Consider the following 15,187-nt stretch of genomic DNA (forward strand, 5'->3'; position numbering starts at 1 on the left):
CAAGTGTTAGAGATGATGTATTCTAAAGTGATCAAAGGTTATACAATTATATATAAGGAGTGATGTTTTTAAGATAAAATAATATACCTCTGTGTGTGTACATATAAATTAGAAGAGTCCGAATAATACTAGAATGTTAACAGCACTTATCTCCAGGAAGTGGGATGACAGGTAACTTTACTTCCTTCTTTATGACTGTTTTTACTGTCTGATTCTGTTGGGATGGTGGTTGATGGAATGAGCCAGCCTTTTGTAATTGGAAAGCAAAACAAGAAAGCTGGTTTCCCGATGGTGAGAATGGGTGGGCTGTGGGACAGTGGAAAGGAAGAAACCTTATCATAGTTGTTTTCTGAGGCAGGAGATAGCTTTTGCTTCTAGAATATATGAAAGAAATACGAGGAAGTACACAGGAGCATGTGTCAGAGTGGAAAGGGTGCTGAAGTGGAGCGGGAGGACTAACGGTGAGTCGTGCCTTGCCAGGAAGGTGAAGCTGTGACTTTGACAAGGTCGTTCAGCTTCTCTGAACTCAGGATTCCTGCCTGCAGAGAGGCAGACTTCACAGACCCGTCAGATAAGTTGTGAGTGTTACAATCTCACTTTTCTTGAGAATCTCAGTAACGGTTTCCTCCTAAGGCGTTTGTAAAGATAAAAGATAAAATTTGCATTTTATGTTTGTGCAGTGTGGTGTTACTATTGGGAGTGGTGAGGCAATGATTGTAGAAAAGCCAAAGGTGAAGAAATGACAGAAAGGAATCGGTTTTTTGGAACTGCAGAAGGCTTATCTCCCCACATCTTCAGAAAGTGTCTTTTGAGTGTGTAGGTGCAATTCAGAATTTTGCATTTACCTTTTGCCCTTAACAGCATGGGCTGGTTTAGAGGCAACACTGAGATTTCTAGATACCAACTCAAACTATGGAAGGACCAGGAAAAGATTTGGATGTTCTACGTCTTTGGGTTGTCCTTTCAGCCACTCTTCTGTTCCCTCCCTCTCATCTCACATGATAAAGGTAGGGTGTCAGATTGTTGAACTTCAAAATGCCGTTAGCCTGTCCTGCCTTCCAGGGACAAGGGTGGACAGAAAAACCTGGAATCATGGCTTAAGTCACTCAGTGATGGTCAGCCTCAATAATTATACCATGAAGTCCAAGGCAAAGTAAGTATGAATCTAGAAAGCAGGAAATATCTAGAAATAATGAATGCATCTCTTCTGCCAATTTTCTGAAAGGGAGAATAGATTCTATTACCAAAAAGATTAGTACAACCTTCCAACCGGCCAGTTAGATCTGCTTATGAAGCAGTCTTCAACTTGGAAGTGGAAATAGGATGTCTACACTTAACACACCTTTGAAAGGAAAGCAGACTGTTATGCCCTTAGGCATAAAAAATGACTTCAGGCCTGAGACTTCCCTCCCACCCAGAGTTAGGGCAAGATGCAGCTAGGGACATGAGCAAGGGTGATCCTGCTCCCCTCCTGGAAGGCTGGAAACTCCGTTCTTTCAGCTAGAGGCACCAGTCAGAGGTCTGGGGAAGCTCTTTCTGTCCCCTTTGGCAACACCGACAGGGATGAGTGGAGGCTCCAGAGGCAGGAGACGAACCAAGCAGATTAAAATAGTACCACAATGGCTCTGAAATTAGATCGTCATTGGAACCACAGCCCATAAAAGCAGGCCAGGACCTACGTTCTAAACTTAAACATAAGACTCCCAGCCTAAAAAAAGAAAAAAATCAAATGGGACCCAGAGTCCCCTAACATAATAACCAAAATATCTAGGATAGAATTGAAAATCATTAGTCATGTCAAGAACCAGGACGATCACAACATGAGTGAGAAAAGATCTTATCTGACACCGAAACTGAGAGTGAATAAAAATGTTAGTTTCACTGGAAAACTGCCATGCCCATTTGTTTATTCACTGCCTCTGGCTGCTTTCAGGCTACAATGGCAGAGTTGAGTAGTTGCCACAGAGACCATACTGTCTGCAAAACCTAAAGTGTTGACTACTTGGCCCTTTACAGAAGTCTGCAGACCCCTGAAGTCAGTGCATTGATGACCTGGTGGTCACTGTTTTTGAGATCCTGCCTTCTTCTGTTCACCTTTTTTTTGTTTGTTTCCTTTGGTTTATAGTATACAGTGTGATATTCCTTATATTGGTTTCTCCCTTCTCTGTGTCTTTTTCCTTTCTTCTTCTTCTTTGTAACGTTGTCATCTGTTTAGCCAGCACCCTCTCCCCATTGGAGCTGGATCCCTCTTCCTTCCGCTCATCTTGTCCGTTATTGCCACCGTCACTCTCTTAGCCCTGCTGAGAGAAATGTGTGTTTGGAAGTTCTGTACACTCGACGGGGCTTTTCTTTCTCCACTCCCCTGAAACGGGGTCAACAGATATTTGGCAGTCACGAACTGTTTGGGACTGGCCTACACAGGATTGTGTTTGTGGGTATGAGGAGCAGTGTCCCAAGGGGCTCAGGACCCTGCCTAAAGGGAACGCTTGGAGGGCTCTCATTTTAGGGGTATGTTGTGCCAGGAGGTGTAGCACAAGGGACGTAGGCTGGGAATTATAGGGCGAAGGTAGAATGTTAAGTAGGAAAAGTCAGCAGCTCATGGAGAGAAGACAAAATTGTTCAGGTGTGAGACCAGGACTGACTGTGCCCCAACACTCAGACGTTTGGAGAAGGGAGTTACGATTGGAATGGCAGCTCTCGCCATACCAACGTATCATTTGTTAATAAGACAAGACCGACTTTATTGTTTGCCACTGTGAGGGAAAACACCACCTCCGCAGGGTGCTGGCTGTGTCACCAAGCCGGGAAGGCAAGGTCAGAATTTATCCAGAACTGGAAGTTTGGTTTACAATGTGGAGACTTGATTAGGATTAAGATTAAGAATCAAGATTGAACAGTTCAGGATTAGTGAAAACAACAAGGCAAGGATTTTGAGGGCAAGACAGTCAAAGACTTTTAGGGGACAGAGTGTTGATGGTTTTTATTAAAGAGTTGATGGACATTTGGGGAAGTTCCTATAATACATTATCAAACCATTTCTGGGATGGAGTCTCCTGCAAAATTAAAGTAATGCTCATGAGAGGAGTGGAGTAGGATAGTAAAGCCATGTTAATGCAGATAGTAAACTGTGTGTGTGTTTGTTGGGGGGTGGGGGGGTTTGGTTTAAAGATCCCTAAAGCGGCCGGGAATGGTGGGTCACGCCTGTAATCCCAGCACTTTGGGAGGCCGAGGCGAGCAGATCACCTGAGGTCGAGAGTTCGAGACTAGCCTGATCAACATGGAGAAACCCCGTCTATACTAAAAATACAAAATTAATTGGGCGTGGTGGCACATGCCTGTAATCCCAGCTACTCAGGAGGCTGAGTTAGGAAAATCGTATGAACCCGGGAGGTGAGGCGGAGGTTGCGGTGAGCTGAGATCACACCACTGCTGTTCAGCCTGCGCAATAAGAGCGAAACTCCGTCTCAAAAAAAAAAAAAAAAAAAAAAAAAAATTCTTGAAGCATGGCTTTAAAGCTTAGGTGAGGACATTGGCCAAGTGAAGAAGTGCCTATGTTAACCAAGGACTGATCCCCTGACTCAAAGGGGAACTTAGTGGGGACTCAGGAATTCCGCCAGACTGAAAAGAAATGCCAAACCAAGGCCATCTGGTATGTGGCATCAAATTGTTCGGTCTCCTTCCAAGCCAGACAGATTGAGTTACTGAAGGCACTGGGGCACAGATTGAGGCTCTGCCAACCAGAGAAGCAGCTTTGGTTTCTTTAGGGTTAGGAATATTTGTTTAGGAGCTACTTTATGCTGAGCTTTTGGAGGGTAATGGAGGAGTGACTGAAGTTGTCAAATTTGTGGACATCTGACCCATCAGGATTGGACTTTTCAGGGGCCTCTGAAACCTGTACCAGGGTTTACAGCTCAGAAAAATCCGAAGCAGTCTAGACAAATGAGGCCCTCATCTTCTCGCTGTCTGCTGCAGTCCTTGCTTTAGCCAGATTTGAACTTGTTGAGCTAGATACCATTGGGTTTCGATCTTTGCATCTTCGTTTCTGCTTTTTTGACTTGTTTTTCCTCTTTCTGCAGCCACTGATGCTATTAACATTAACTCCTATGATTTGATTTTGTAATGCACGTGTCATTGTACTATAAGAAACAGGTCATAGAATTTTTATTCCCTCTCTGAGAAGTTTCTTATCTGTGAAGTTCAACTTGACCTACATTTCATCTCTTTTTACAACCTCAGAGTTGATATTTTCAGGTGGTTTATCTCTGAAATTTAATCTGAGGCTCTGTTTTTGTGCCTGTGTTACAACATCATGATGCCCTGATTGTGGAAGCCAAATTCCAGAAAGAAATGAAATGTTTGCTTTTTTTGCTTGTTTTTAAACAATCGTGGATGATTCATGTTGGTGTGCCCTGGAAGAAGTATTTGGGGTTATAATTTGAAACTTCGTAACTAAAGCAAATGGTTCAACATTTTCTTAAAGGCTGGAAGATGTAGGTGAGTCTGTTTGCGAATGGTTGGGCTTTGCTCCTTTGTTGATAAGCTGGTAGGCACCTTGAAGGCGAGAAGGAACCCTCTTTAAGAATTTGCTGTTGGTATTTTTGGTGCATTCAGCCTTTTGGTACCACATTTATCATCTCACGTGTGCCCTTAATGAAAGTGAGAGAGAGATGGACATAGCTAAAACTTGTTCTTTAGAAGTCTGATGAGGAGTCTTCATCAGTGCCTCCCAGTCTTAGCAAGTGTTAGAGCAGTAATAACTGATGCACAGCTCCAAAGCAATAACTCCTACATTTCTTTCAGGGTTCAATCAACTTCTTTTGGATTCTCATGAAGCTAACATAAAGTGAAGATTGGCATCGATTGTGTCATTAAAGACTAGGGTTCTGTTTCACATCTCATGGAAAATGAGAAGAAGATGAGTCTGTAGGAGGTGTGTACTGTGTGCCAATCACTGTAAAGCTTGTATTATTTTTAGCCTTCAGTTTCCCAAGAAAGAAGTCAAAGCCATGAAGTGCCTGGTTATTGATGTGTCTCTAGCAAAGGGTTACTCAAGGGGGCACTGTTAGTATTTTCAACAGCAACATTCTTTGTTGTACAGGACTGTGCCCTGATTCAAGAGACATTTAGCACTCCTGGGCCCTATGCTTTCAGTGCCATAGTTCTTCCCCAGTCATGGTAACTGCCAAACACACCTACTGCCTTTAAAGGCTACCTACCCTTGCTATTGGCAATAGGCTCTCAGTAAATACTGATGAATGCTTTTTATTTTTAATTTATTTGTTGGTTTGTTTGTTTGTTTATTTTGAGACAGGGTCTCACTCTGTCGCCCAGGCTGGAGTGTAGTGGTGTGGTCACAGCTCACTGCAGCTCCCACCCCCTGGGCTCAAGGGATCCTCCCACCTCAGCCTCCTGAGTAGCTAGGACCGACCACAGGTGCACCACCATGCCCGGCTAACTTTGTTTTTTGTTTGTTTGTTTTGGTAGGGATGTGGTTTCATTATGTTGGCCAGGCTGGTCTCCAACTCCTGGCCTCAAGTGATCTGCCCGCCTTGGCCTCCCAAAGTGCTGGGATTACAGGCGTGAGCCACCCCTCCTGGCTTGAATGCTTTTTTAGAGAGCTAGTGCGTGGATTCCATCTCTGAGCACATGCATCTGTTGTAATAGAGAAGAATATCCTCCAAGCTGGTTTCATGTTTTTATTACCTAAGATTTTCATAATATCTTATGTTTATGAAATAACAATATTTATCCTATACTATATAATTGGAATATAGTTCTTTTTGTCGATTAAAAATGAGTATATACCATATAGTTTATGGCTTGATGTTATTCACCTTTTCTGTTAAGCATTATGGCATCATTCATAATAATAAAAACATAATGTATCATGTTTCATCATGATTTCTTCTTTCTTTTCAGTACATTTTTCTAAGACAGGATTTTATAGTAGGAATTTACAGAAATGCTGACTACAAATAGCTCGAAATCCATTTCTCCCTAACTGTTAGCATTTATACATATAAATGTCAGAGAATACATAGACATTTTATCTTGTTTGAAGTTAAATTTAACTAGTTGGCAGTATTTCTTGGCAAACTGATAATGGAGGTATTATCCGTTACTAAATCTTCAGCCATATTATGTTCATCAAGTATTCTGTAGACTATATGTCATAAATGGATTCTTTTGCACTTCAGTGAGAGGAGGGAGACTTGGATTCATTCATTCATTCAATAGGTAGGTACTTATAGTACTTGGGATACATCAGCGAACAACACAGATGATGATTCCTGCTTGCACACTAGCATAAATGAATATAATAAAGAAATTACAAGTTAGTTTGGAAGGAGGTAGATGCTGTGGATAATAAGGTTGGCAAGGAAGACAGATGTGCCTGGGGTTGGGCTGAAGGTGCAATTTTTTTTGTTTTTTTTGAGACTGAGTCTTGCTCTGTCGCCCAGGCTGGAGTGCAGTGGCATGATTTCGGCTTAATTTCGCTTCCTGGGTTAAAGCGATTCTCCTACCTCAGCCTTCCGAGTAGCTGGGATTACAGGTGCCCACCATGACGCCTGGCTTATTTTTGTATTTTTTTGGTAGAGACAGCGTTTCACCACGTTGGCTAGGCTGGTTTCAAACTCCTGACCTCAAATGATCCACCAACCTTGGCCTCCCAAAGTGCTGGGATTATAGGCGTGAGCCACCATGCCTGGCCTGGAGGTGCAATTTTAAATGAAGTGGTTTGGGAAGATTTCTCAAAAAGGTGACTTTTATTATTTTATTCTATTTGTTGATATATATATATATATATATATATTTTTTTTTAGATGGCATCTCACTCTGTCACCCAGGCTGGAGTACAGTGGCGCCAGCTCAGCTTACTGCAAACTCTACCTCCTGGATTCAAGCTATTCTCCTCCCTTATCCTCCCGAGTAGTTGGGACTACAGGTGCCTGCCACCACGGCCAGCTAAGTTTTGTATTTTTAGTAGAGATTGGGTTTCACCATGTTGGCCAGGCTGGTCTCAAACTCCTGACCTCAGATGTTCCACCCACCTCCCAAAGTGCTGGGATTACAGGCGTGAGCCACTGCACCCACCTAAAAAGATGACTTTTAAACAAAGACCTGAAGAAGAAATGAGTACTTACTGAGCTTTCCTTATTTATAGGCGTTTTAGGAGCCAGAATGGCTAGGTAGATCTTCTGTAATGTACAAAAAACAATTTGCATGGCCAGATTATGGAGATTATGGATGTGTACACTAAGATGAGAATGCTCAAACCACATCTGTGGAACATGTCTCTTAAGATTAATCTTTTAAAAAAAATCATTTTGAAGTAATCGCCAGTAGCAGGTATTTGTTTCAAAAGGAAAGAGAAAAAAGGCTAAGCAAAAAAGGAATGAGCTTTGTGTCGAAGTCCAACAGTCCTTACAGAATTACTGCTTCTTCCCACTGGTGACATCATGGTGACAAGGATCCTCCAGGGGTGACAGTGACAAAGTAGGAGATGTTGCTTCAAATAAAAACAGCTTTTGTGGAGAAGCTTAAAACACAGTGGACCAGAGAACAGGAATTTACTCCTGCTTCTGATGTCAATGGGCTTTGTGATCTTGGGCGGGTTGCTTGAGCTCCTGCACTTCTTAGACCTGCTAATTATTTGTTAGACATGATGTCTAAGCACTTTATATACATCATCCTGTTTAATGGGATAAGTTATCAAACATGAGGAGGATGAACTTCACAAGATAACCATTAAAGTCCTTTTCTAGTTCTTGTGTTCCTTTCTTTTTGACTTGTTAGTTCAAAGACATGATTAGACTACTGTTTGTCTTATGATAAGCTTATGAATTGAAGCCAGGCCACAAAATACGATTATTTGTCATAGCTAAAGCCATGGAGTAGGACTGGCTCTAGGATTCCTGGTTTTTCTCTTCCTGACATCTCTCATGGTGTTAAGAAGGTCATGTCCTGTTTAGCATTTTTTATTTGCAAGTGAGTGAAGTGGGCTCAGCACCGGTTTCATTGTGATCTCCTTTGTACAAACACCAGCCCCAGATTTCCCTTCCGCTTCGTGAACTCTGAACAGGACTACCAAAGAGTTAAGGATTGGAGCTGGAGGAAAAGCAAGGAGGAAGCCTTGCTCTGAGGGACAGCCACAGCGCGCCTGCTGTCTCAGATAACCTTCTGTAGAAAAAGAGCTGTAAAGGTGGTTGCAAGGACGCTTTCAATGTATTTATTATTGACTTACCTTCAGAAGATCTGTAAAATGATATACCCAGATGGCCCTGATGGCCCCTTTTAGCTCTAACGTTCAAAAATTCTCTTTTGATTAGAGTGCCTTTGGATAAATTTACCTAGACAGATTTCACCCAGGATTGAGTATTTATCAAAAGACGGACGTGCACCAAACACACTGAGCTGACCCTCACCCAGTTTTACCCACTTCTGTGGTTTAACTGCCGCCTCCCCAGCCTGTTGAAAGAAGAGCTTCTGCCCCTCACCTCCTTACTGTCGTCTTGTTTCGTAGATGATGAACCAGGTGGAAGGGCAGCAGAAGAACCTCGTGCACGCCATTGAGTCCCTGCCAGGGTCCGGCCCCCTCACTGCCTTGGACCAGGACCTGCTGCTTCTGAAAGCTACCTCTGCTGCCACCCTCAGCTGCCTTGGGGAGTGCCTCAACTTGTTACAGCAGAGTGTGCACCAGGCGGGCCAGCCCAGCCAGAAGCCAGGAGCCTCGGGTAAGACCGCCGGCAGCTCGTCCATGTTTAGGATGAGTACACACACTATGTGTGTGTGTCCCATTGTCTTCCTCTTTTAATTCCATCCATTTCTCTGTGATCCATCCATCTATCCTTATATTCAAGTGTTTCTACTGCGCTTCCTTTCTACTGTTAGGGATATATTTTTATGTTACAAGTTACAAATGTAACATTTCATGAAAAATGTAATTCTGCATTCATCTCTCCTGCCCTTCCTCTACTGTTCGGGATATATTTTTATTTTACAAGTTACAAATGTAACATTTTGTGAAAAATGTAACTAAAATATTTACATAAATACTATGAAACACCTTTCAGACTTGCTGACATCACATTATAAGTCTCATTCCATTCATGACATTTGCACTCAGCATTCTGTTTTTTTGTTTTGTTTTGAAACAGAGTTTTCGCTCTTGTTGCACTCGCTCTTGTTGCCCAGGCTGGAGTGCAGTGGTGCAATCTCAGCTCACTGCATCCTCCACCTCTTGGGTTCAAGCGATTCTCCTGCCTCAGCCTCCCGAGTAGCTGGAATTACAGGCATGTGCCACCATGCCCAGCTAATTTTGTATTTTTAGTAGAGACGGGATTTCTCCACGTTGGTCAGGCTGGTCTTGAACTCCCAACCTCAGGCGACCCTCCCGCCTCAGCCTCCCAAAGTGCTGGGATTACAGGCCTCAGCATTCTGTTTTTAAGATCCACTGGCATGCAGCATCTGGTCCATTATTTCCATGGTGTTGGGTCCACCACATTATACCCAGCCACTCTCAGATGACAGATAATGCACATTGCTTCCAGCTCTCTGCCCCACTCACCTCGCTGCAGTAAACATCCTCTTGCCTGTCCCCTCACGAGGAAACCTCTGGAATACACATCAGGAGTATTTCTAGCTCTTAATCAAGAAACTGGAGATAATAATGCACTTCCTTGAGATGCCTCAATCCTTTTGGAGGAAGGTTTAATCAATGAGCAGATATAAAGATATTTGTGAAGATTAAGATAAAGGTAAAAATAGTATGAGATTGGTTATGTCACATACAATTATAAAATATTATAATTAACAGAATAACAGCAGCCTTATTGTGCTTTGTTGCCCAGGGGTCACTTATTTAATGAAGGAATGAGGCAAGTTAGGTGATAGGAAGTAAAGCCAGACTATGAGTGATAGTCTTTATATTTCATACTTTCCCCAGCTGCCCTTTGCCCTTTGTTTCACTGAAGCGTAAAAGGGACGTTGGTTTTTCAGAGCAGACTGTGTGGGGGTAATGTGGTTTTCTTTTTGTAAAACCCACTATCATTTACTGAACTTGGCCTTTGCTACATGTTTTCTGAAATCTTTACAAAGTAGGTATGATTATGTGCATTGTTCAGATGATATGCTGGGACACGGAACTATTAAACAACTTGCCCAAGGCCACCCAGCTAAGTGGCAGAACGAGGGCAGAACCAGGCTCTTTCCGCTGTGGCAGGCGTCTTCCCGGCCTGGGGTTCTTTGTTCAATCCAGAACAACCACTCAGCGGGTTCAGCCCCCCAAACTGAGGCTGGGAACAGTGTCTTGTGAGCATTATAATTCTCTCAAGGCAGGTGTATATATGTTTTTAAAAAATAATTTCAGACTTCAGAAAAGTTGCAAGAATAGTATGAAAAATGTTCATATATCCCTCTACAAATTCCTCAAACAGTAACATGTTATATTTACTTCATCTTTTCCCTATATTTACATATTATGATTTTCTAACCAATTAAGAGTAAATTGCAGACATCATGTCCCTTCACTATTAAATACTTCAGTGTGTATTTCCTTTAAAAAAAGGACACTGTCCTCTAAAGACAGCACAATGATCAAAATCAGTAAATTAACAAGAGTACAATCTTCTTTGCTGGTTAACCCATTGATAGCCTTGATAGCAAAATAAAACAATCTCGGTGCAGAATCCAGTCTAGGAGATTTGCGCATATTCAAGCATGGAGCAAAGGCACCCAAACCTGCTTTTCTAACTTTCCTCTTGCTTCTCAGCTTTAAGAATGAATCTCAAATGCAGAAGCTCAATGAAGCTTTTTGACATTTTCTGATCTGGAAGGAGCCTCAGTGACCCCCATTGAGGCCTGAACACAAATTTGGAGTGAGACTGGAGCCTTTTCAAAATTTCTGTGGTCTCTTTTGCCCTGTATTGTAACTTGTAGCTTCTGCAACATAATAGGCTCATTTCGAGAATCTTTCACTAGTAAATACAAGCTTGAATCATTTTCTTTTTCCTAAAATTAATCCCTCTTGAAAAAAATTATTTCTTCAGGGCTTCCTAGGAAATTCTTTTTTTTTTTTTCTTCTTCCTAACTTTCATTGGATCTCTGGCATTTTTAAGGGCCCGGAGGAACAAAGCTCAAATGGATGCATTTCAGAGGTGGTGACAGATTGAAATGGAAATTATTGGAAAAAGGGGAGACCAAGAAGTGTCCCTGAAATTATGTCACATCAGGTGCTACCTCCTCCATGTCCTCCCTGTGCTCTCTCTTCCACCCTTGACTCTCACTTGCCCTTCCCGCCTTCTTCATTTCCTCCTTTCCTTCCTTCCTGATGGAGTCTCACTCTGTCACCCAGCGTGGAGTGCAGTGACACAGTCTCAGCTCACTGCAACCTCCGCTTCCCAGGTTCAGGCAATTCACCTGCCTCAGCCTCCTGAGTAGCTGGGATTATAGGTGCCCACTACCCCTGGCTAATTTTTGTATTTTTAGTAAGGACCGAGTTTCTCCATGTTAGCCCGGCTGGTCTCAAACTCCTGACCTCAGGTGATCCACTCGCGTTGGCCTCCGAAAGTGCTGGGGTTACAGGCGAGAGCCACCGCGCCCGGCCAGCCCACTCTCCTTCCTTTGGGTTGTTTTCATCCAGAAACTTAGCTGAAAGTTGGAAAATACAGCATGAAGCATCACAATGATTACTTTGTTTCCTTGTCGTCTTACCCTTTTTACATGTCAGATTCCATGTAACACAGCCCCTGAAGTTTTAAAACAACCTACGTGTGTCTTAAGTCTATGCTACACATTGGGGGGAAATAGAATTACTTCTTGCAGGAAAAACATCATAGTTGTCTGCAGTTAAAATAGAATTCCAGAATCTCAAGCTAGTGGGCTAAGAGAAGAGAGAATACGTTGGCCCTGGGAGTGCTGCCATAAAATGTATGTGTTTAGACACTTGGGGCTCGCAGGGTTGATAGTTGCTATAGCGGCTGCCTGACACACATTGATAAAAATATAATGGTTATGTCCAAGAAGTGCCAGGTTGGGCTGATGGAAATCAAAATCTCATTAAAGTGAAACGCTGGCATGGTTTCATTTCAGTGTTCAATGGACAGGAAGGCCCGTCTTACCTGAAGCATACCAGATACTCATACAGATTGTTCCTGCATGATGGCTCTTTGCCTTCTGATCCTTGCACTGTTGTTTTTTTTTTTCTTCTTTTTCTTTTTCCTTCTGTCCCTTTTCTGAATAAAAAATGATTTATGATCTTGTATATTTCATCTTGTATAGCATTTAATTGTGTCTTCTGGGATATATGTTTGCTTTGGAGCTTTTTTTTTTTTTTTTTTTTTGTTTTTTTTTTTTTTTTTTTTTTTTTTTTGGTTTCTTTTTTTTTTTTTGAGACGGAGTCTGACTCTGTCGCCTGGGCTGGAGTGCAGTGGCCGGATCTCAGCTCACTGCAAGCTCCGCCTCCCGGGTTTACGCCATTCTCCTGCCTCAGCCTCTGGAGTAGCTGGGACTACAGGCGCCCGCCACCTCGCCCGGCTAATTTTTTTTTGTATTTTTAGTAGAGACGGGGTTTCGCCGTGTTAGCCAGGATGGTCTAGATCTCCTGACCTCGTGATCCGCCCGTCTCGGCCTCCCAAAGTGCTGGGATTACAGGCTTGAGCCACCGCGCCCGGCCGCTTTGGAGCTTTTGTCTCCAAATGTTGCTCATGACGCTGTTTTTGTTTCAAACACACTGCCAACCAGACTGAAATCTGAGAATACTTCAGTATTCATCTGCCTCCCAGCTATTCATCTGGGCTCCCAGACCTGTTTCTGATGTTATCTCCGAGATATACTGGGTCTGAAGTGCTTCACTTAGCTTCCGTTTATGGAGAGGTGTGTAATTAAAATTAAAAAAGTAATTTGGCCGGGCGTGGTGGCTCGTGCCTGTAACCTCAGCACTTTGGGAAGCCGGGGCAGGTGGATCACTTGAGGACAGGAGTTTGACCAGCCTTACCAACATGGTGAAACTTCGTCTCTACTAAAAATACAAAAATTAGCCAGGTGTGGTTGGCGGACACCTGTAATCTCCGCTACTCAGGAGGCTGAGGCAGAAGATTCACTTGAACCCTGGAGGCGGAGGTTGCAGTGAGCTGAGATCGCACCGCTGTACTCCAGCCTGGGGGACAGAGAAAGACTATGTCTTAAAAAAAAAAAAAAAAAAAAAAAAAAGTAATTTGGCTTTTCGGTCAAGGCTTAAATTATGCAGCTCTTTTACCATTCCTGGTGGCTTCTAAATCTACTTCAGCAGCTTGATGGAGGTAAACAGTTGATGGACAGGGGACTGGGTATCTGTTTTCTCCAGCCTAGATGTGTGCCTTCCCTGGACTATGGGGAAGAGGCAGGCAGAACCACGCTCAGAACTGGAAAAGGTTGTGCTCTTTGGGAGCCTGGGCTTTTCAGGTGGGTTTCAAGTGTGGGAGGGAACTGGGCCTAGAAAGTGATCTGAGGGTACAGAGTACTCTGCCCTCCATCCTTCTGGTTGGTTTGCTATTTGCTTGCAAGCCTTAATCTAGGTAACATGGTTTGAGTTCGGGCAGATGCCTGTAACTGGACTAGCCCATTCTGGTCCAGGTAAGAGCTGGCATTAGCAGCATGACAGTGTAAAACAGGCTTGGGGAAGGACACTGGAGTCGCAGCTGCCAGAGCTAGTGACAATGGAAGCTTGGCAGAATGCAGTAGATGACACAGGTGCCCTTGAAGACAAACAGGGACAAAAGATCAAGAGAATATATTTGAGAGGAGAAGAACCAGAGCAGAATTTAATATACTTTCCTGAACTCATCCTTGCCATAACGCTTCATCCTCTTGAAAGATGAGTGGGGAGTGTCAGTTAATAAGCCAGTTGCATTGGTCTTCCCATTTTGGAGTTTGTCCAAAAGGACCAAATAAGTGAGACTGTCATAAGGACCCTTGGCTCTTCTGGCTGTTTGTCTTCTTCCTTTTGCGGTGCTTTCCATTTTTCCAGAGACCTCTTCAGACTTGCATTTTTCATCTCTTTTCCACCACTTAGGGACTTCCTTTGCTTTCTTTGTCTCTTACACTTTCTTTCCTGATACCTACTGCTTTTGGTGAAGATTTGCCCCACTTATAGTCACCTTTCTTTATTTTATGATTAAAAGCTAAGATAGAAATATGATAATTCAGTAAATAGGTGTATTAGTTCGTTTTCACAAGACTGGGCAATTTACAAAAGAAAGGGGTTTATTGGACTTACAGTTCCACGTGGCTGAGGAGGGCTCGCAATTATGGCAGAAGGCCAGGAGAAGCAAGTCACATCTTACGTGGATGGCAGCAGGCAAAGAGAGAGCTTGTGCAGGGAAACTCCCGTTTTTAAAACCATCAGATCTCGTGAGACACATTCACCGTCATGAGAACAGCATGGGATAGACCTGCCCCATGATTCAGTCATACCCTACTGGGTCTCTCCCACAACATGTGAGAATTATGGGAGCTACAAGATGAGATTTGAGTGGGGACACGGAGCCAAACCAGATCAATAGGATATCAGGAGAAGAGGAAAAACTAGCATTGCAGAATATTTCAGATATGTGTTTTTTTAAAAATTTTTTTACAACTGTCTAAACAGAGTTTTTGAGTGCCAACTTCTCCCTAAAGAAAGCAGATAGAGGCCGGGCACAGTGGCTTACACCTGTAATCCCAGCACTTTGGGAGGCCAAGGTGGATGGATCACGAGGTCAAGAGATAAAGACCATCCAGGCCAACATGGTAAAATGCCGTCTCTGCTAAAAATACAAAAATTAGCTGGGCATGGTGGCACGCGCTTGTAGTCCCAGCTACTTGGGAGGCTGAGGCAGGAGAATTGCTTGAACCCAGGAGGCGGAGCTTGCAGTGAGCCGAGATCGTGCCACTGCATTCCAGCCTGGTGACAGAGCAAGACTCCGTCTCAAAAATAAATACTAATAAAAATAAAACAGTTACCAAGGCCCTGGTTTTCCACTGGGAATGTGTCTTACGGTTTCAAGTGAAAATTCAATATTTTTGTGAATGTTGATCTTATTCTATTTTGGAAAACCATTTTATGTTTACTGAACCTGGGAAGCATGAATTCGCTGTTACAGGAAGAGGAAAGACCTTCCAGGGGCCATCACCTATCACTGGCCTCTGGGCAGAGGCCTTGTAGCTCTCA

At 43.2% G+C, this 15,187-nt stretch overlaps 1 protein-coding gene across 4 annotated transcripts in view; it reads left to right on the top strand.

Annotated features, from left to right (window-relative positions):
* The window catches only part of OSBPL10 (oxysterol binding protein like 10), a 331,661-nt gene that overhangs the window by 231,789 nt on the left and 84,685 nt on the right, over positions 1-15,187 (top strand). For all 4 annotated transcript variants that reach the window (XM_023192295.1, XM_023192297.1, XM_023192294.1 and 1 more), the window contains one exon: positions 8,525-8,735. In XM_023192295.1, coding sequence (XP_023048063.1) covers positions 8,525-8,735 — 211 coding nt within the window. The remainder of the gene's footprint in view (positions 1-8,524; positions 8,736-15,187) is intronic.

Source organism: Piliocolobus tephrosceles, chromosome 2 (assembly GCF_002776525.5).
Source record: "Piliocolobus tephrosceles isolate RC106 chromosome 2, ASM277652v3, whole genome shotgun sequence".
NCBI lineage: Eukaryota > Metazoa > Chordata > Mammalia > Primates > Cercopithecidae > Piliocolobus > Piliocolobus tephrosceles.